This window comes from Bacillus rossius, chromosome 5 (assembly GCF_032445375.1).
Source record: "Bacillus rossius redtenbacheri isolate Brsri chromosome 5, Brsri_v3, whole genome shotgun sequence".
NCBI classification, from domain to species: domain Eukaryota; kingdom Metazoa; phylum Arthropoda; class Insecta; order Phasmatodea; family Bacillidae; genus Bacillus; species Bacillus rossius.
The window spans coordinates 15119375-15140089 of record NC_086333.1 but is presented as its reverse complement, the minus strand read 5'-3'; the positions used below and the strand labels follow the sequence as shown (position 1 = coordinate 15140089).

General features: G+C 35.3%; 1 protein-coding gene across 4 annotated transcripts in view; it reads left to right on the top strand.

Moving 5' to 3' along the window:
• Positions 1 to 20715, top strand: part of LOC134531606 (palmitoyltransferase Hip14) — a 203379-nt gene that overhangs the window by 100964 nt on the left and 81700 nt on the right. For all 4 annotated transcript variants that reach the window (XM_063367350.1, XM_063367349.1, XM_063367352.1 and 1 more), the window contains exons 8-9: positions 5761 to 5922; positions 6005 to 6161. In XM_063367350.1, the coding sequence (XP_063223420.1) occupies positions 5761 to 5922; positions 6005 to 6161 (319 nt within the window). The remainder of the gene's footprint in view (positions 1 to 5760; positions 5923 to 6004; positions 6162 to 20715) is intronic.

Here is a 20715-nt window from a genome sequence, read left to right as displayed (position 1 = left end):
TGGAAAACTTCACCCAGACCAAATTACAAGCTTTACTCAGATGATCCATCAAAACTCAATACATAGTTCTACAGCCAACTACTAACTCGGTAGCTTCTAGTTCGTCCCAGGTGCTTGGAGGAGCATTGCAATAGACTTTTAGTGCAGGCAATATCTAAAGAGTGGGTAATTGGCTATCAAAACATCAGATGACTAATAACAAAATCAAATGAATTTTTTTGTAATGTGGTTAACTCAAATTATGACATTCAATGAATATAGTATAAATTCCCATTACTTTAGAGAAAAAAATTTGATCTTTAGAAATGACAGAAATGAGCAACTTACTTAGAAGAAAGAGGTAGTGGTGTGTTGATTGCAATTAAAAAACACAAGTTTATTTCTGTTCATCCCATTGAAAATCATGATTTCCATGAAATTGAAAGTGTTTGGTTAAAAATTAAAATTTTGAACAACAGTAATCTATCGTTAGGTTACAACTATCTACTCTCTGATACTGTTCAAAACACATTACAAGCTTATTTTGAGTCATTTGAAGAGAAAATAATATCCATTCAAGATAAATTATTAATTCTTGTTGACTTTAATTTTCTTAATATTGATTGGCTAAACAAATCCAATACTAGTTTCCTGAACTGTCGCTCTAAATCCAAGGCTAATCATTTACTTAATTTTGTCTCAAGCCTAGACCTTTATCAATGTAACAAAACCCAACGTCCAAAAAATTTATTAGATCTTTGTCTAACTAATATACACCAATGCATTGTGAGTGACCAATGCTGAAGATGTTCTTATCAAAGATGTATTTCATCCACTGTTCAAAAGTTTTCTTCAATTAACACGTCATCACTTAATATTAACTTATCCTCTGTTTTAAAAAATTACAAAGATGGTAATCATCTTGGTCTTTATAATTCTATTAAAAATCATGATTGAACGAATTTCTATAAACCTTCTGATGTGAATTAACTTGTTGACCAACTATTAAATATCCTGTGTGGTTTTTCAAAGAATTAATCAGTTCTTTAAAATCCAGAAAACACTCTCGCAATCTGTACAAGAGGAATAATAACTTTTTATTATAATTATTTTTCTCATCACTGGAAACAAGTGAAAATCCATATAAAACAGGATATAATTAATTGGTCAAGAGTAACTAATAATGACATTAAAGAGTTATCCCAAAAAATTTTGGTACTACAGTAGAATCCCGCTGATGCGACCCCTCACGGTTTCCGGAAAAACGGACTTATAAACGGAATGGTCGCAATAGAGAATTCGGGCCAATTTTAACACCTCCCCCCCCCCCCCCCCCCCTCCACCCAAATATAAAGTGAATTTGCGTCACACGAGTTTGGCTATGTTAGCCGGCTGGTTATTATTTTCGTTCAAAACATGGCGAAGTAACTTGTGTGGATCAGGTAGAAAACATTCGGCTATAAACAAAATATATAAGAACAATGCTATCTTGAAATGCTGTGACATGTTTTTGGAGTCAGTGATGTTTATTTTGACAGCTCAAGCAATTATCTTCCCCCCCCCCCCTCCCCGTCCCTTCGCAGCGTAAAAAAAAAAAAACACGTTGGAATGCAGATGGAAAAGTAACTTTGCAGTAAAATAAATATATTTACGGCCCTGCTAAATTTTTCTATTCAAAAAATTTGAGGTATTAGTGATTTTTCAGCAGAAACTGCTGTGTGACTAATAAACAAATTGTATCATAATAACTTAAACTTATAAATTATTTATTAATGGCGAAGGACAGTCGTATAAGCCCATAAAAATATTTATTTTACAGAGAATGGACTATAGGTACAACCTGGCTTTTGTCGCACGCGGTGTGGGAGGGTAGGAGGATGCTGACAGTTTCTCACGCTGAAGGTTGTACCGTATTTAATTGCATAATATCCGCCATGGCATAATGTCCGCACATTTATTTTTAAATACTTGAAATGGAATCGCAACGTAAAGAAAACGTCAGCTGTAACAGAATAATGGACATACATAAATTCTTACATGTCAGGAAGACAAGGCTCTGCTTTGTTTTTGTTAAAAATTCCTGCTCAGCCTTTTCCACGCTCTGCACTCCTTCCCCCCCCCCCCCCCCCCCGGGTACAGTCAAGCAGGGCAGGAGGGGACTCGCATGCACAGATGTCTGCCGGTAACTTTTTTTATACACACAGTGGGCAAGGGACAGGGAGGGAGGCTCGCCGGCGCCGGCGCCGGCTAATGCAGACATTAGACATCTGCCCCGTGCCGTTAGTGGCCATCTCAACGAAAGATTAAAAAATATCTTTCACGCAAAACTTTTATTTTGTGTAGGCTGGCTGCGGCTTCTAAACGCTAAACGTAAGAGCGCACACGCGAGTGAGAGAAAAAAAAAAATGAATGGCGTCTTCCACTAATCGCCGGCACCCAATTATCTCGACACCTGTCACATTTCTCACGTCCGCTGCGGAGGGTCGCCAGTCACCAGCGCTCTGCGAAGTAGTGTGCCGCCGTTAATATTTGTCAACTGGGCCGAGGGAAGGCTGCCAATTTTACGAAGCAGCGATTTTACTTATGCAATCCGCGGAACCGTAAGCATACGTAAAGTCAGTGTACTAGTAAACTAATTATGAGAGAACAATTTTTTTACTCTACACAAAACATGTAAAATTTTGAGGAAAAAATTTTTTTTTTCGGACTTCACCTCATAATGTCCGCACCCCATTTTTTTTTGTCAAAAAAGTAGCCAAATTACTGCGGACATTATGCGAGTAAGTACAGTAAATACGGTAATAAGGGAGGGAATGTGTTGAAATGTTAGTTGGAAAAGGGGTGGGTGGGGGGTTTACATGGTTTGTGGCTCTGGGAGGGATGAGCCTTGAAGAATTAGCAGGGGATGGGAGAGGTAAGCGTCATGTCACGTATGACACCTGGCCGGACGAGTTTCTTACGCTCTCGCAGAAGTTACCACAGCGGCTTTTCGTGCGGGCGGGTAAGATAACATGACAGCTAAGACGGCTTTTCGTGCGATAGTGGAGGCGCCGAGCTCGGCTAGACACTGCCGCGTGGCCAGTCTAGAGGGGTGGTATCTAGTTTTAGCCGTCTTTTGTATGCCTGCCTGCTTACAGTACAGCTCTCGCCAAGATAAACGTGAACACATAGCACCCAACAAAGTGTAACAGACTTGTTTTTCAGCCGATTTTACTCAAATTTTCGACTTTCTCTGCTCAAATTTTTTACGGTTTCTCAAAAAACGGTCGTATAAATGGAATGGACGCATCAGAGGGGGGTCGCATCGGCGGGATTCTACTGTACGTAAAATTAATGAAGGATAGTTATTATGGTCAATACTCTTTAAAAATCAATGATGTTATGTGTAGTGATTCTTCTGTGTTGTCTAATGTTTTTGCTAAATAATTTTCTAGTGTCCATTTGTCTTCCACTTGTAACTCTCTGATTCCTTATACTGATATGGGCCTCGATTGTATACCTGTACCAACCATTTCTGAAAGTCATGTCCTTTAGGAAATTAAGGTCTTAAAAACATCAAGATCAACAGGACTTGATGGCATTCCGAACTTCATTTTGAAAGATTTCTACCATTTGTTAGCACCATTACTACAACAGTTTAAAATCACAAGTGTTTCCCAATAAATGGAAAATAGCCAAGGTAACATCTATCCATAAAAACGGTTCAAAATTTAATGTTTCCAATTATCATCCAATATCTCTACTTAATGATTTTTCCAAAATTTTTGAAAAAATTATGTCCAAATTTCTAAATTTTTCATTTTAGTAATAGATTATCTAGTAGTCAGAATAGCTTCCGAAGAGGAATTTCTACAGCTACTAACTTTATTTTCATTTCTCAATTCCATATATAACTAAGTATTTAATAGAGGACAGGTAGAGGCCTGCTATTTCGATTTGGCCAAAGCTTTTGACACTGTTAACCACTCTTTATTACTCGAAAATCTATCTAAGTTTGGCTTATGTGCTAACTATATAAATTGATTTTCCAGTTATTTTATAAATATAATTTTTTTTTCTGTTAATTATAATTACTCTCTTTACAATGCTACTTGTGAAATTCTTTAGGGTAGCACTTTATACCCTCTTCTTTTTAATATCTTTTTAATATCCAGTGTCTTAAACTACTCCACCAGAGTCGTTTTTGTAGACGATTTGAAAATTTACAGGAAAATTAGTACTCCTAACGACTGCTTATTATTACAACATTATATTAATAAAATCAATAATTGGTGCATACACAATTTAGTTAGACTTAAGGATAAAACTAAGATAATATCCTTTACGAGGAAATATTACCCAGTTAAGTCTCACTATAATTGGTTGAACTTTTAAATAGTCAGAACTACATTATTAAAAGATCATGAAATCTTCCTAGACTCCGATTATTTTTTCATAAGCATGTTAACTATCTATATTCTAGTACCTGAAGAACTTTGGCCCTTATAAAATATATCACTTTTTATGCTACTAATTCTTTCCCTCTATTTTACTTTAATTAGATATAAACTAGAATATTGCTCTATCATTTGGAAGAACATCAAGTTGACTAATAGCAATAGAATTGAAAGCATTCAAAATAAAATAATAGAATTAATTAATCTAAAGCAATTTTTTTATTGTATCCTTACACCTCTTTCAGTTCGTAGAGACTAAAATGACACACTCTTTTTTTTTAAATTGCTACAACCCTAAAATTCCATGTAAGTTTATCCTTGAAAATTCTGGCTTGAGAGTACCACAATTCAATATTCATTTAAGACCTACTTTATGCACAATTAATAACAAAAGTTTCCTTTTCTATAGACTGATTTCTAATTACAATAAATTAGATTTGTAATTCTATTGAATTAATTAATTGAAATTTGTATTTTTGCAATCTAGTAAATGCCTTAGTTAATAACTTAGTAAATAGTTATAATAGAGATTTGTTCTCTTTTTTATTATTTTGTGTTGGTTGTAATTAATAATGTTTTTGGTATTATTGTATTTGATGTGGTTGTTTTTGTGTTGATTGTATGTGTTGTCACCGCTAATCTATGGTACTCTTGCCTTTGTGTGTTGGCCATGTACTGTTCTTACATGCTATGGTGCAGATGGGGGTGGTAGTCCATATGTTTGCGGTGATAAACTTGTGTTTGTCTTGTTTATTTTCGTTCCCACCATCTAGTTATAATGACACGATGGGCATGTCACAATTTTAAATAAATAAATAAATAAATAAAACTATCAAAATCTTTGAGAACAATTCAAAACATTTACAAATTAAATATACACTATTAAACTAGGACATTATGACCAAATTACCTTGAAGTATATAATCAGTTGCTTTACTGTAATTTCATAAAAACATTACATAACATGAAACATGTTAAAAATACTTATAAAGTGGGGGAGGGCAGAGGTTTGCAAAGTTACCATGTACCATGTTGCAGTCAGGCAGGAGTAATGTGAACAGAAACTGTGATATGTTTGACAATGCGTTTGAGTTTGCTTGTCTGTCATATTCTTGCTTATTGTAATTAACACTTGAGTGCATCCTCATGTTGAAATAGCATGATCTGCTTTTTTTTTTATGATTTCATGTATCATTACAGTTCAAAAGTACCCATTAGCAAACTGTTTGTTTCTGCTTCGTGTAACACTTTCAGCCAAGGTGCAATAGAGATGTTGCTACTCATTGTTGGTATGTGAGTGTGACCAACTTCAGGGAGATGTGACGAGGCGGGAACGTGTGTGCAGTTCTGGATGTACGTGACGTGGTTCGTGTGGATCATGCCGCATGTGGACCTGTGGCTGACGGGGGCCTTCGTCGCCTGCTCCCTGCTGCTGTGGTACAACTTCGTGCGTGCGTGGCGGGGCGATCCGGGCGTGCTGACCGCCACGCAGGAGCAGAAGTACAGGGTGCGTGCCCCTTGCCCCTCGCCTCTCCCCCGCCTCCCCGCGCCGTCGCGTCCCTGGCACCTCCGCGCCTCGCTGCTTGCAGACCATCATCGAGCTGGCGGAGCGTGGCGGCTTCGAGCCCCAGTGGTTCTGCAGCTCGTGTCTCGTGAGGCGGCCAATCAGGTCCAAGCACTGCTCCGTGTGCAACCGCTGCGTGGCCCGCTTCGACCACCACTGTCCCTGGGTCGGCAACTGCATAGGTGAGTGGTCGTGAGCGACACCTCACGCCAGCTGCATTGCCTCTAATATTCATAGCTATGGCTGACAGCGGGCTGATCACTGTCACCTCAAAATCCATCCACTTCTATCCTGTGTCGTATAAACCTGCTGTGGTAAAACATTGTTGGGGCAGCGACACAACAACTGTGCACAGAGGCAAAAGAGAACAGAAATTCATATCTGCCAACTTTTCCCATTTTTTTGGAATTTTTATGAAGAAAAAAAAGGCAGGTTTTCTGAATTTAAGTTAAATAATATAACATTAAAAACTGATACCATTGTGTTCAGACAGTTCACATTTATGGATAGGCTATAAAAATGGTGTTGTAGCTTTATTAAAAGAGAAACAAATTGGACTTTTTTTGATTGGGTTTATTTGCCATTTTATAAACTTAGTTGCAGGAAAACCTGCTCTTGGTTCGCTAATCAGGGTTAGTAAAATTATTGTATAGGTTTTTATTATTTAGTGAAAAATGTGAAATGAAAAGAATAGCCGAATTGTTTTCCGTTGAGAGAAGTTTTTTGAGGATTTTCAACAATGGGGAACAGCACCTACTTTTTTTAGTAGGTGATGTGTCAGAAATTTCATTAGACAAACTGCTTGTAGAATTCCTAATGTGCAACAAAATTATTCAGTCTAAACTCTAAGGGAACACAGTTTAAAAATAATAATGTAAAGAGAAGTACGATTGTAAATCACGAAGAAAATTTTTGTTGTTTTTTTCAATTGAATTCAATGCCACCAGCATTTAGAAAACTAAATGTAAAAAAATACTTGTCAGCATCTCCACACATAGAGTAGGTGGGGATAATTGTCTGTGATTTTGAGTTCCTGAATTTTTTGTGGAAAGCAGTCATGTGATTTTATTAGTTTTCGGTATGGAATCTAAAGATTAGGGGATTTTTTTTGTGCAAACATGGTTTTGCGGAGATTTGCTGCACCTGGTGGGGCAAAGTTCTGCACTGCCGAGATTTGCCCTAATAGTATAAAATGTGTCCTCCCCCCCCCCCCCCCCCCCTTCATCCACCATGGGGAGGGGAGTGGGGGAAATTAAGATTTGATTATAAAACATCATAAAATTAATTTTTTTAGTGTATCACAAATCACTATTAAAATTAAATAATAGCATTAGAAAGGGTAGGACATAAAAGTAAATAATAGCATTAGAAAGAGTAGGACAAGTCATCAAATAGCAAGGAGGCCATTTTTTCCAAAATCTTATTTCTGTTTGCCCTCTCTTTACTTTACATATAAGTTAAAAAAAAAAAAAATTAATAAAAAGTAAAGAAACTTTACATGGGGAAATATAAACCCAACTTCTTAGCAAGAATAGGAATTGTGGGTTTTCTTGACTAGTAATCAGTACAATTAGTTCAATCCCATGGGAAACTTGCATTTTATGAAACCTAAAATTCTTGATCACTTTAGGTTTTAATAGTTTGAAGATAGTATATTTTTTTTGTCAATGAATGCTTTTTAGTTTTTCTGAAAATTTGTGGACATTAATATTAGACATCTGCGAATTGTGATTTTTCAGTTCGAATCGAATTTCAAAAAAATTCACGAGTTTTGAATTTTTTTCGAATCGAATTTGAGACTATAAAAAGAAAAATTGAAAAAAAAATATTAAAAAAGCGGGAAAGTGAAAATAAAGGGAAGACCATAAAAAGTATCACATTTTACCTTATTTAGCATGTTTGACTTTCAAGGATAAAAATATTAATAAAAATATCACAGCATAAGGAAGTTGTACAAAAAAAATAACAAATTTACCTTTTTTATCACTTATGCATCGCACATTTTATTCTAAAATCAAGTTTGAAAATTAGGAGTGAGACCGTGGGTGCTACTATTATACAAAAAAAAACATATGTAAAGTAATCCATAAAAACAAAACCTATTAATGGAAAGTACGTTTATTTAAAAAATAAAAAGTAGACTTTGCGAGAGCACGCCAAATAATTTAAATTAATGAGTGATGCAATAAAACCATTTTATTCAACGTAAAAAAAAAGAAACCCATAACAAAAACGTGATTTGTAACTATACGCAGGGGGGGGACACTTCATAGGTTATAGCAATCACATTTTTCTAGTTGCTATACAGCTTTATCCAACATCTGAGCACAAAAATTATAATCAAAATACCACGTTGATTAAATAATTATTACATTTGTTTTAACATTTTATCAAATTTATGGCATAAATTGATATTGTTGAAATGAAAATAATATATTTACTTAAAAGAAAATAAACGAGTTTTCGTTGGCACGTTGAACCACTTGTTTATCCATCATCACCATAATTAATGGCGTCGGCGTTGAATTAAGCGATATTAGGTTTAATAAAAAATTTCTAAGGAAATTTTTTTCAATCATGTTGAAATAGTAATCTCGTAAAATAATATCAATGATTTCATGAACTGCTTTATAAATCACTGTTATGAAACATGCCTGATTCATCTACGTGTTGTGTTAACTACTGCTACAACAAGAGAAGAGATAATAATAATTAACTTTACTTTAAGTTTCCGCTTGACGAAACTAGGTATGTGTAAATTATTAAAACGTAACAAAATAAAAGTTTTGTGTAATTAAAATAGTGATGAGCATTTTGTTTTCATGCCCTACAGAATTTCCTCTGTTTAGGTAGTGTGTAGTCGCACATTGAGGACAAGCACACAATACATTAATACCTAGGTACTGTTCTAAATGTCAATGAGTCTCAAATTCTGCTCAAACTTGCTACTTATGTACTTTAATTAGTCTAAATGTTTTGTATGAATTTTATTTTTAGGTCGAGAGGGAGGTGTGGGTAAACATTTTGTATTGCGTATTCAAGTCTATCCCTTGATACTAATGGCATGATCCTGTGGTAATGATTCTTGCTGTTTTAACATTAATTAAAACAGCAAGCATCATGTGCCACCGGATAAATCATACATGATCATGCCAGCAGGATTAAGGGATAAACTTGGATACGTGATACGGAACAATTACCGAGGTGAGGGTTGCGATAAAATGAAGTGTCTTTTAAATTTTTATGTTGAAATTAAGGTTTTTTTCCCTTAACAATTGCTATACACCTGTCTTCAAGAAGTGTAGATACGAGAATGTTTTGTACTTTCACCTAATCCATAAAGAATTAGATGCCATTGGTAACAGCTTCATTTCAGTTTTTGTGGGAAAATTGTACAACTTAGGCAGTTAAATTTGCCAGAAATACACATTGCCTGTGTTAATGATTAAATACTTCTGCACGTTTTTTTATGCATTTTGTTTGCGATTTGTAATGCAATTCGGTAGGTACCTACGAAAATCCTAACCTTAACTTCAATCAACGTGATTCTACTAAAACAGAAATTGTTTCTTGGACATAAAAAAATGCAGCAATTTAATATAATCCGAAAATATGTTACATGTTATATGCATTTTAACAAATGTTATGATACGTAAACAAAACATTTTTAACCGAAATGAGGTTAAGGCAAACACTGTCCCGAAGGTAAGAAATTTACTTATTGTTTTAAAAATATTGCTCTCCTAAATCATTTTATGTTACGTTTACCGATATTTAGTTAAATGATTTGCTTATAAGGGAAAAAAAATAAAATCAATATTTTTATAAATATTAATGCATGCACGAAAAAAGCCGCAAGCTCGCCAACATTCAGTTGAAGCTGCAAATTTCCCTACTATTCAAATTTGTGTTTTAAGCATATTAACTGCAAATTGTACTTTCTACGATCAATATTGTATTTGAATTAAAATTTACTTATAATTTGAAACGTAAGTCTTACTCCAGAAGGTACTTTATCTTGGTTTTAAGCCATTGCAACTTCGTTTTAATGTTTGTCAAGTTTGCGTTTTTGTATAGCAACTAGGGCATTTCTGAATTAAAAAAAAACGTAGAACTGCAATAGCATTGAGTGTCCACTCTGTACTAGTACTTTATTTACTCTATGACTATACGCATAACGATCGTTCCTGACAGAGCGCGCGCATGCATGCAGTCTGCGAGCTATTGATATCGATCTTCGACTACGTGCGTGCACTCTATACTAAAATACAGGAATCAACACAACAAAACTGGTGCTACTTACGTTTTATAGGCGGTATAAAGTGACTCCCGAGACGTTAAAGATGAAGTTTATAACTTTTAAAAAGTCTTTAAAACACAATTTATACATCAGATTTCTTTGTAATAGAATTAATTAAGTTAGTATGCAGTTTTATCTGAACGAACGGCGTAAACTGCGTAATGAAATAGGCGCGTGCATGCAGTCTGCGAGCTATCGATATCGATCTTCGACTACGTGCGCGCACTCTATACGGGAATATAGGAATCAACACAACCAAACTGGCGCTGCTTACGTTTTATAAGCGGTATAAAGCGTCTCCCGAGACGTTAAAGATGAAGTTTATAACTTTTAAAAAGTCTTTAAAACACGATTTACACATCAGATTTCTTTGTAATAGGATTAATTAAGTTAGTATGCAGTTTTATCTGAACGAACGGCGTAAACTGCGTAAAGCAATAGGTGCGTTGTAAACAACGGGAATTTATTGCATTACATCAAATGAGGTTAAAACGGGACAGAAATAAAATGGTTCAAATAACGGGAAAACGTAAATAACGGTAACGTAAATAAGGGGTTTCGCTGTATAATTTTTGTAAGTGAAAGATGTAATTGTCTATTTACATTACTTTAAAACATTGGGGGCGGGGGGATGTCTTATATTAGTGTATCTGGGCCAGATTTTGCAAGTCGAATTATTGTAAAATGAATTCTATTCGAATTGACGAATCGAATATCAAAAAATTCGAACTCGAATTCGGAAATTTCGAATATTCGCAGAACCCTAATTAATATACAGCTTGAAAAACATACATTTGTATCTTCCACTGCTAGGGGAGAGGATTTGACCTACTTAAAGACTAAAAAGCCCTTTGATTTTCCATGAACGTTGATGATGGCATAGTCATTTGATGATAACGAACTTGAGTTCGAGCTGTTCTCGTCTTTTTGAAAGTTTTCTGAATCGTTTTCTTCACCACACTTCCAACAGACAGATACTCCTCATCAAGGTCAGTTTCACTGTTATAAGGGACATTTCATTCTCATATTCTGAATTGCTTGGGAAATTCTTTTTCTTCTTCTTTTTTGTTTTTTGAAGTGAAACTTCTTTGCTAAGGAGGCTACAATTTTTGAGCGTTACGAAAATTCTGATTGCATGAGGGGAATAGTTTGGCATGGGGTTTGGGGAACTGGGAGAGTTGGAGACGGCAGGGAAGAGGTAGAAATGACGCTGCATAGTTGTACACTTGCCTGCTTGCACACTTGGGTACTTGCACACTTACATGCTTGCACGCTTGGGTACTTGCAAATTTACATGCTTGCATGCTTGCATACTTGTATATTTGCACACTTGCATATTTGCACACTCACATACTTTCACACTTGCAATCCTGCCTAATAGCATAATTGAGCGCTCACATACTTGCATATATATTTTTTTTGATCTGCGACCTCAGCCAAAGAAATATGTTTCCTATACCTAGTAATATAATAAGCAAGAAGTTTCACTTGTGTTGTGGATGGATTCCACGCACACATTTATTTTACCTTTTTTCAGGAGGAAACAGTTGCTTCAATTTTTACCTTCCTATAGAGGGTTTGTCCTTTTCGTGAGCATGCTCTTTCTTTTCATCAATTCTTTTTCTATTTCGTCTTAATTAGTAGTTGACGCGAGCAATGCAGACTTCAACACTATTTCTGACAGTTTCCTCCTTATTTGTACTTTTGGAAAGTGTAACAACCCAGGCTACTGCTCTCCAACTTTGTAAATGACTCTATTAAATATTTATTATGTTTTTGTAATCAGAAGTGATAAATTATTATTAGGTTTTCTGGTATGATTTAAATAACAGCTATTGATTTTTGAGAGATATTTGTCATTTGGAATGTGTTTTATAAAACATAATTTTCATTATTTTATGTTTACAGGTATTTATAATTGGTGAAAAAGTTATTTAAAGCTATGTTTTCCCAATATTTTTTTTTGATTGGTCACAATTTTATGTATATTATGCCCACTGATAGGCTTGACGACTAATATGAAACAAAAATTAATTCGGCCTTTAGATTTTAATAACGAAGCAGCAGGCAAGAAAAATATCAAATATATTTTTCGGGGCCTTTCTCCAACAAAAAACAAGATAGTTATGCATTTACTGTTACAAATATTAGACTTTAAATTAAATTACATTACTTAAATCACATTACAATAAAATACCTCATGCCAGTGAATGGTCTATTTCTGTTTTATGTGCAGTTTTCTCAATGTGAGCAGCTGCTCGTTACGATAGTTCTGTTTCGGCCGCTTACTGCTGTCGATGACGTCAATCGTCTTTGGTCCCCCATTGGACTCTCCTAGGCAGGCAGTGTCATGGCGTGACGATCAGCTCCTTCCCTGTGGTCCCCGGTGTTTCCCTCTCTTCGGTGACATGCAACAAGCCACGAATGTTTGTAGACACTCAGTCCACCCATTGAGTAGGTGGATGTGATGGCTAAACCACCGTCGCTGGTTCACTGGAGGCAGACACGTTCCCTGTTGGCACAATCCTGTTCATGGTACTGGGTGCCCACAGACCGGGAAAACCGGGAGAAGTCAGGGAATTTGAAACACATCAGGGAAAACCTGGAAAAGTCAGGGATTTTTTTGATTTAAGCTTGTTTCAGCATTGTAATGGTTTCTTCAATGACCATTTGTTACATAAACCTGAGGTAGCTGTATCATTGTCAAAATTGTTTCTGCATATTACCATATTCGCCCAATAATGCATGCAGAATTTTTCTTAAAAAGTGTGTTGAAAAGCATGGTGCACGGCTTATTCAAAACTTGACAACGCTGCAAGGCAGCGCTGCATAGAGAAAGTGTTTTCAAGCTCCAATGTTGGTTAACCTGCTGTTGTTTTAACACCAAGCATCAAGTAAAGGATGGTATAATTGTCTTCCAAAAAAATTTCTGCTGGTGTTACACCAGTGGCACCACTTTTTACGTAATTAAAACACAACCCTATTTCGTGAAGTGCATGGTCCCACCAAGTATGCTCGCTTTCTTTGTGTTTGGTAGGCTTTCAACGTGTTTTTCAAATCGTGATTCGTCCTTTCAGCTATGTCTGATTCAGGTCGGTAAGCTCTTATTTAAATAAATTTTACACCCCAGTTTAAGGCGTGACTTTTCATTTGCTGAGACACAAAATACGTAATGTTATCAGTTACCCTGCTTAGTGGTGAACCAAAAACCTGAAAAACCCTTTCCGTTAAAATCGCAGTACCATCTTGGGATCATGTCTGCCTCATAGGGAAGAACAATATAAACTTTATACAACTGTCAATGAGTAATAGGATATAATTATATCCCGACCTGCTCCTACGTAAAGGTCCGAAGACATCTATATAGACCCACTTCCATGGTTTATTAGACTGTCATGCGATGTTTACCCTGTGGTTTTACATTCCCGGCTTCGTTTGTCGACAGTTTTCACATTTGCATACCCAGTTCTGTACATCCTTATTAATTTCCGGCCAAAAAAAAAATCATGTTTTTTTCGTTGCTGGGTGCATTCCCGTTTTTGATATGTTCTGAAAAAGTATCATGGTAATATTGAAAAGCGAGTCTTTGCATCTCCCGCGGAAAAAATGCCACGAATTTTCCCTTCTTGTCAATTTTACCGATCAGACCACTCTTAAGGGGATTGGTGCACCAGCATCGTTTTAAAAAAACAATATATTTGTTAATGATTCATCTGCTAGAGAAAATTTGAACCATTCTGGTGTAAAAATTTTTTTTAATTTTTTTATTTTAATTTAGTTATTGCTGATTTTCGGGAATTTTTTAAATTCAAGCTTTATTAAAAAAACTATAAAGAATTCAGTGGTAAAACTTTCGCAGATAAATTTTCAGACACGGGAGATATGACTGTGACCATTATTTTATCTGTAATCATTATTATTTTAATGTATTTACAATTTGAATTTTAATAACTGAGCTGCTACGAAATTGCGTGATATTCATTTGCGAATTTAATAACATTCGCGTTTTCATTTTTAATTCAAACGCCAACATATCTGTCGGCTGAATGATTGACTTTATTTTAGTCTTTAGTTTATTGCAGTCGGACCTAAAGTAAAAACGTAGCTGTAGAAGTTTGAGCAGCGTGCAAGCTCGGATACGAGAAATTATGGAGCGCGCTGGACAGTAGTGACACCTTGCGACTGTTTCCCCAACTTTTTGCAGCCAGCCCACCCTGCCACAGCTGTCTGCTGTTTACGAAGGGGAGACGGGATTTCGCGCGAAACTGATATGAAGGCCAACGTACTCATTTTCAGTAGATAAGAGAACGTGCTTGGTCTAGCTCGGCGTATAATTGAATGGTTATTCTCTGTTATTATTTAGCACAGTGATTTAGCCAGATGTTTTTTTGTTGTAAGCGTGAGATTTATTCAGGAATAAAATGCCGAAGAAACTCCACCAAGCAGAGTACACAAAAGAACAAAACTATCGAAAGCCATTAGAGCGCTTAGAAAAAAGAATAAAGAAAGATAAGAGATTATTTTATTATAGCTTTTTTTTACCATACATTTATTTTTCAGAGTTGCGTATGTACAACGCGATGGACGCGATGCGACAACAAAAAGATGTGTAAAATTGTAAACATGATTTTTTTTTTCCAGCAATGCGTGAACCGTTCATAAACTATATTCAACATGTATCCGTATAATTACGTTTGAATTTTTTTATGACAGGCATCAATGTTAATAAGTTTATTAAGCCACAATAGACTTTTTTCAGAAAAATAAGTGTAGCAGTAAACACTCAACATAGTCTCACACAAAATCAGTTTACATGAATGCAGTTTTAAGAAGTAAGCTACGTAAATAATAGTTAAACATTATTTAATATCTGCTGGTAACGTTTCCAAAGTATCAGCTTCGCCTTCATTCACAAACAATTTTCGTGAGCTTATTAATTTATTTTGCTGGCGTTTCGTTGGTGACTGTTAGGACTGCAAAATTAGTAAACATTTTTCACCCTATCCTGAGTTAAATCTAAGTGTGCGCGGTTAGATGAGGACCTGTGTCTCATGCTTACGCCTTTACACTCTACTCATGCGGGGTATTAACCATGCGCGTAAGGGCGCGTTGCCAATGACTTGTACGATAGTCTCAACAATCCCCTACGGACTCGAAAAATGTCACCTGCTCATTGGCTACTTGACTTGTGACAACTGTTTGTTGTAATGCCTGTGATTCATCGTTGATTTTGTTGAGGAGTTTTTAGTGATTCAGAGCCTCCCATTTAACTGTGGCCGAATTGAAGAAGCAGTACAAATGTTACATGCTTGAATCCATAGCGAATGGAAACCACAAATATTTACTGATGTAGTGGTTAGTAAAAAAAATATATATTATTCGTTTCGCGTCCATCGCTTCGCGCCATGTTGGCTCCTATATTATATGGATTTACAAAATATAACGATTCATTTACGACACTTAAGATAAGGTGTGTAGGATTTTAGAATTCACTTGAATTAATATTTAAGAACATATTTCAGGATAACTTGTGAAGACGCTCGTACAGACGGCACCGGTTGTGATGACTCATTGTTACCAGAGCAGGGGCCACGCATGTGAAACCTCAACACAACTCGAAAATCAGTAAGTGTTACATTGAAATGTGTCCGCTACAAATGTTCAGGAATTATAATTTTGAAATCGAGTAGAAATATTCCTGCAATTAGCATTAGGTATATTTTAATAGACATTGAAAGCGAATCATTAAGTAGCTTCAAAGTCCAAATACCAGAATACAGATAGTCTGTAACAATACTGACCTCTCCGACTATATATGGTCTAGATTGTTAATAGTAACACATTTGAAAAAAAAACTGACTAGTTACTGAATATGTTGAAATTATGGTAAACCTGTTACTTTAGATGATTGGTGATGTAATAATGTCTCTTGGAAACTACATAAAATTTTAACTGCTTTTATTTCGCAAATCACCATGGCGGCCATTTTACGATCACGATTTAGTTCTTAAATTTTAAATTAGTTTATTTGTTGAGAGCCTGGTACAATGTGTCTGACCACTAAAGCGATCCGAGCCGCGTAGTGTATACTACTGCGAGGTTGCCGAAGTAGGCTCGGGTCGGGACGAATTTCGCTGTGAAAAAACAAAGGTTTTTAATACATGGAAAATTATCCCAAAGCCGAAAATTTGTACAGTAGTAGAATGAACATTTCTTAGTAACACGTCAAAAGTTTAAGTACTGCCGCAAACCTTGTGCGTCACACCAAAAACGAGCAGTTAAGTCCAAAATGACATTTTTTTGCTACGATCCACAATAATGGATATTGCAAATGCAGTTTATGGATTAGACCGTCAGTATGGAACCCAAAATAATCTAGAAACATTGCCCTATCTGAGGATAGTGATAAAAAGCACAAAGTTTAAACATGTTTCTATAAAATAGACCATTTAAATCATTAAAGTTAACGAATTCACTTTCATTCAATTTTAAGGAAATATAAATACATCTTACATAAACTTAAAGATCCCAACGTGGAAATCGCTTAAAGTAAACGTTGTTGCATATTTATTCATCTTTAAATTGGTATATTTTTTAAGTGTCTCATACAATTAGTCTGACCACTAAAGCGATCCGAGCCGCGTAGTGTATACTACTGCGAGATAGCTGAAGTAGGCTCGGGTTGGGACGAATTTCGCTGTTAGGAAACAAAAAATTTTAATACATGGAAAATTATCCCAAAGCAAAAATTTTGTACATTAGTAGAATGAACATTTCTTAGTAACACGTCAAAAGTTTACCGATGAAACCTTGTGATCACACCAATAATGAGCAGTTGAGTCCTTAATGATAATTTCTACAATGATCCACAAAAATGTTTCGTAAATTTAATAACTTTAATACTTTTTTAAGTCGGTTCTCATTATGGCACAAAAGTAATATAAAAGAATGTCCTACATGGTAATTGTGATAAACACCTCAAAGTTTAAACGTCCTATTATTAAATTGGTAATTTTAATCATAAAAAGTAAGAAAAAAATATTTTTTTTATAGAAATTTGACTACATGTTACACAAATATGTTGTGCGTAGCGTCAAAATCACTTCATAAATATTGTCTGTTTTTTTTTTTTTTTTTTTTAAAGTTTTAAATGTGTATATTTTGAGTGTCTGGTACAATAAGTCTGACCACTGATGTATTTCAAGCTGCGTAGTGTGTTTGCAGCAGTGTTAAAGTCGCTTGTGCTGGGACGTTTTTTGCTCCAGAAAACTAAGGTTTTTAATGTATGGTAATTCCAGACTGAATTTTACTCTGAAAGAATAAACGTTTCCTAACTACAAGTGATTTTTTCTGCAAACGTAGATAAAAATCTTCCAGGATGCGATTTGCTTAGGTAAAAATGTTAGTATGATGGACTCTTTAATTTCTAAATTATAAATAAATCACAACAATAGAACTTCCTAGAAAGTTGTGATAAACTGACGATATTGCGCGAGTAGCAGACCCGTACGTGACTACAGAGAAAGGCTATTTTCCTTGACCGTTAGGATTTATGGGACGAACACCCTCTCACAGCTAGAGTCATAAAATACGGTCAAACTCTTGCAAAAACATCCACCACCACTCTTTGCCACTAGCAATTCAACGAAGTCAGCTAGGTGCAGCACTCCAATAAATTAACTTAGAAAAAAATACTAAATATGTAATTCTATCAATACATTTTACAACACAACTTATGTTTTATTTATTTTCTGGGAAAAATAATATTATCATACGAATTATGTTATAAAAGTGACAAAACTCACATTTACGGTGTATCGTTTTCTTCAATTGTTATGTAGTAAACTAATTTTATACAATTAAATATATATATATTTTATAATATAGGCTACATTAAAATTTTGCGTAGTTCTGATCGAAAATAATATAATGTATTAGAAATAAAAAAATAATTATATTTTTTGGTATTAAAATAATTTTTAATAATTAAATTTTTATAACAAAATACGAACACACATATATAAAACCAGAGGTCCTCTAAAATTTTGATTTACAAGTTCCAAGCAGAAATTGTTTATTGTTAATTTTAATGTATCAAAAATCATTCATATAAGAAAAAAGAATATGTAGTATATCTCAATAGATGTAAAATGAATACACCCTATCATATGCATTAAATATATTTTAAGTAATCCTTAAATAAGACCAAGTTTATTGAGTGTCGCAGTACGCAGCGTGTTTCTAAGCACGCCGGCCGCGAAAGATCAGTACGGCCGCAGTACACTGCAACGCTCGGGCAGCTTTCATGAGGCAACTAATTATGCTAGACTCTTTATAAATATACTATCTTAAAGCTAAAAGTATAATTATAACCATTTATTTAGACATTTTTTCGCATTGGGCTCTTCAAATCGGTGTAAATCGTATTTTTATCTGGGTGGCAAAGATAAAAAAAATATATATGTCGTGAATTAATCGCTTTATATCATATCTTAAATATTAAAAATTTAATTTTTTTTCTTACATTAATGGGTGTATTACAGTTTCTAGATTATTTTGGTAGGTTTACGGACAGTCAAAATTAAAAACTGTATACTTGGGTAGCATTTAATGGACTGATGTAAGTTGCTGTCACCTAGGACTTAAATGCAAATTTTCGGTGATAACGCACAAGGTCTACAGCGGTAAACTTTCGGTATATTATTAAGCATAGTCAACTCTACCACAGTACAAAAATCCAGCTTTGGACAAATTTTTCGCAGGTTTGTGCCTTTTTAAGTCTTGGTTTCCTGGAGTAACACGAAAGTCTACGCGGGGAAGGGCGGCTACCTGATCCGAGAATGAAGGATAGGGTGAGATGGGAAGCGAAGATAAGATCTGGTTTCGTGGTTCGCTTTCCGTCCGTGTTGGAGAGAGAGAGAGAGAGAGAAAGGCGATATTGTGGAAGACCTTCGAAAGATTCCCGCTAGATGGCAGGCCTCAGAGCTGCAACCTCCGACAACCTCCCCTCACAGAAGCTCTCTCGCCACTAACTTGCCAAATCTAAGCCGCTAGCTTATATACGTGCTGGCTGGCCTTACAGTAGTAATAAACAAGCATTTATGAAACACTTAAGCTCATTTCCAACAAATTCTGACGAATGACTGTTTTTTGTCCTGTACCAATCCCCTTAACCATATAATCTTTGCTCCCCTTTATCATTTTCCATTTTATTTCCGGCATTCCGGATCTTTCCCTTTTTCTCCTTTTAAATTCACAAAGACTTTATTTAATACACATAAAGTCTTGATTTCGCCATAATTTACGTTTCTATCACCTGTGACGTCTTCACTCTCGTCCGTATTTTCCTCTGAAAACATCCTAGACAGATATTCTGCGACTTGGTTATGGTACGCTTTGTATGCTTAATGGTAAAATTTAAACAAGTTAATCGCAGAACCCAATGAAAATGACTATTTCGCCTTAGGGGCTTCTGAGATTTTAGCAACCAACTTAAAGCCTTGTTATCCATTTCTACTTCAAACTTAATGGGCTTCAAATACTCACTAAATTTTTCCATGCCTTCCACACATGCCAAACATTCTTTTTTGTACACCTTATATTTACGTTCATTTGCATTCAATAGGAAACTAGCGTAAGGTACGGTTTTTAAATCTCCATTTACCTGCTGATTTAATATGGCCCCTACAGCAGTGCCACTCGCATCTGTGTGGAAAACAAATTCATGGTCAAAATTCGGCAATTTGAAAACTGGTGGGCTAGTTAACACACATTTAAGAGTTTTAAATGTCTTTTCCTGTTTTCCTGTTTTTCAATCCAGTTCAATTCTACTCCCTTCCTTTTCAATAAATTTAAGGGATTGGTTACATCCGCATATCCTGGAATAAATTTAGCTTAGTACCCACACATACTGTTACACTCCTCAGTCATAACAGATTAAACCCAAGTTGTGTTATAACTTTGTTACACTTCACTCTTTCTTGATAACTGGGGTGATTAGTGGATCTTTTAGTTTCAGAAGGCAAAATAATGATTTCGTCTAGATATTAGTACTTCTGTTTTTATTTCACTTTTGATTATTTTCACAGTAAGATGATATATTATATAAATTGATTAAGAAATATATATATGTATGTATATATATAACATGGATTTAATATCACATTATTAAAACAATGGGCCGGCCCTTATTAGACAATTTAATTGATCATTAACACAATTTAAATAAAATACGAAACAAATAAACAGATTCAGTTCCTTTTACAATATTGTGGCTTAATGTTATTCTGAAGATTTAAAAAAACTGAAGAACTGGAAGTTTGACAATGGCTGGCCAAAGTTATGCTGCTAACAATGCGTCCGGGCGCCTTAGTCGTCCCCATTGATGGAGGAAGGGCTCGAGGGTGGAGTGGTCAGTTCAGCATCTGGTCCTTGGG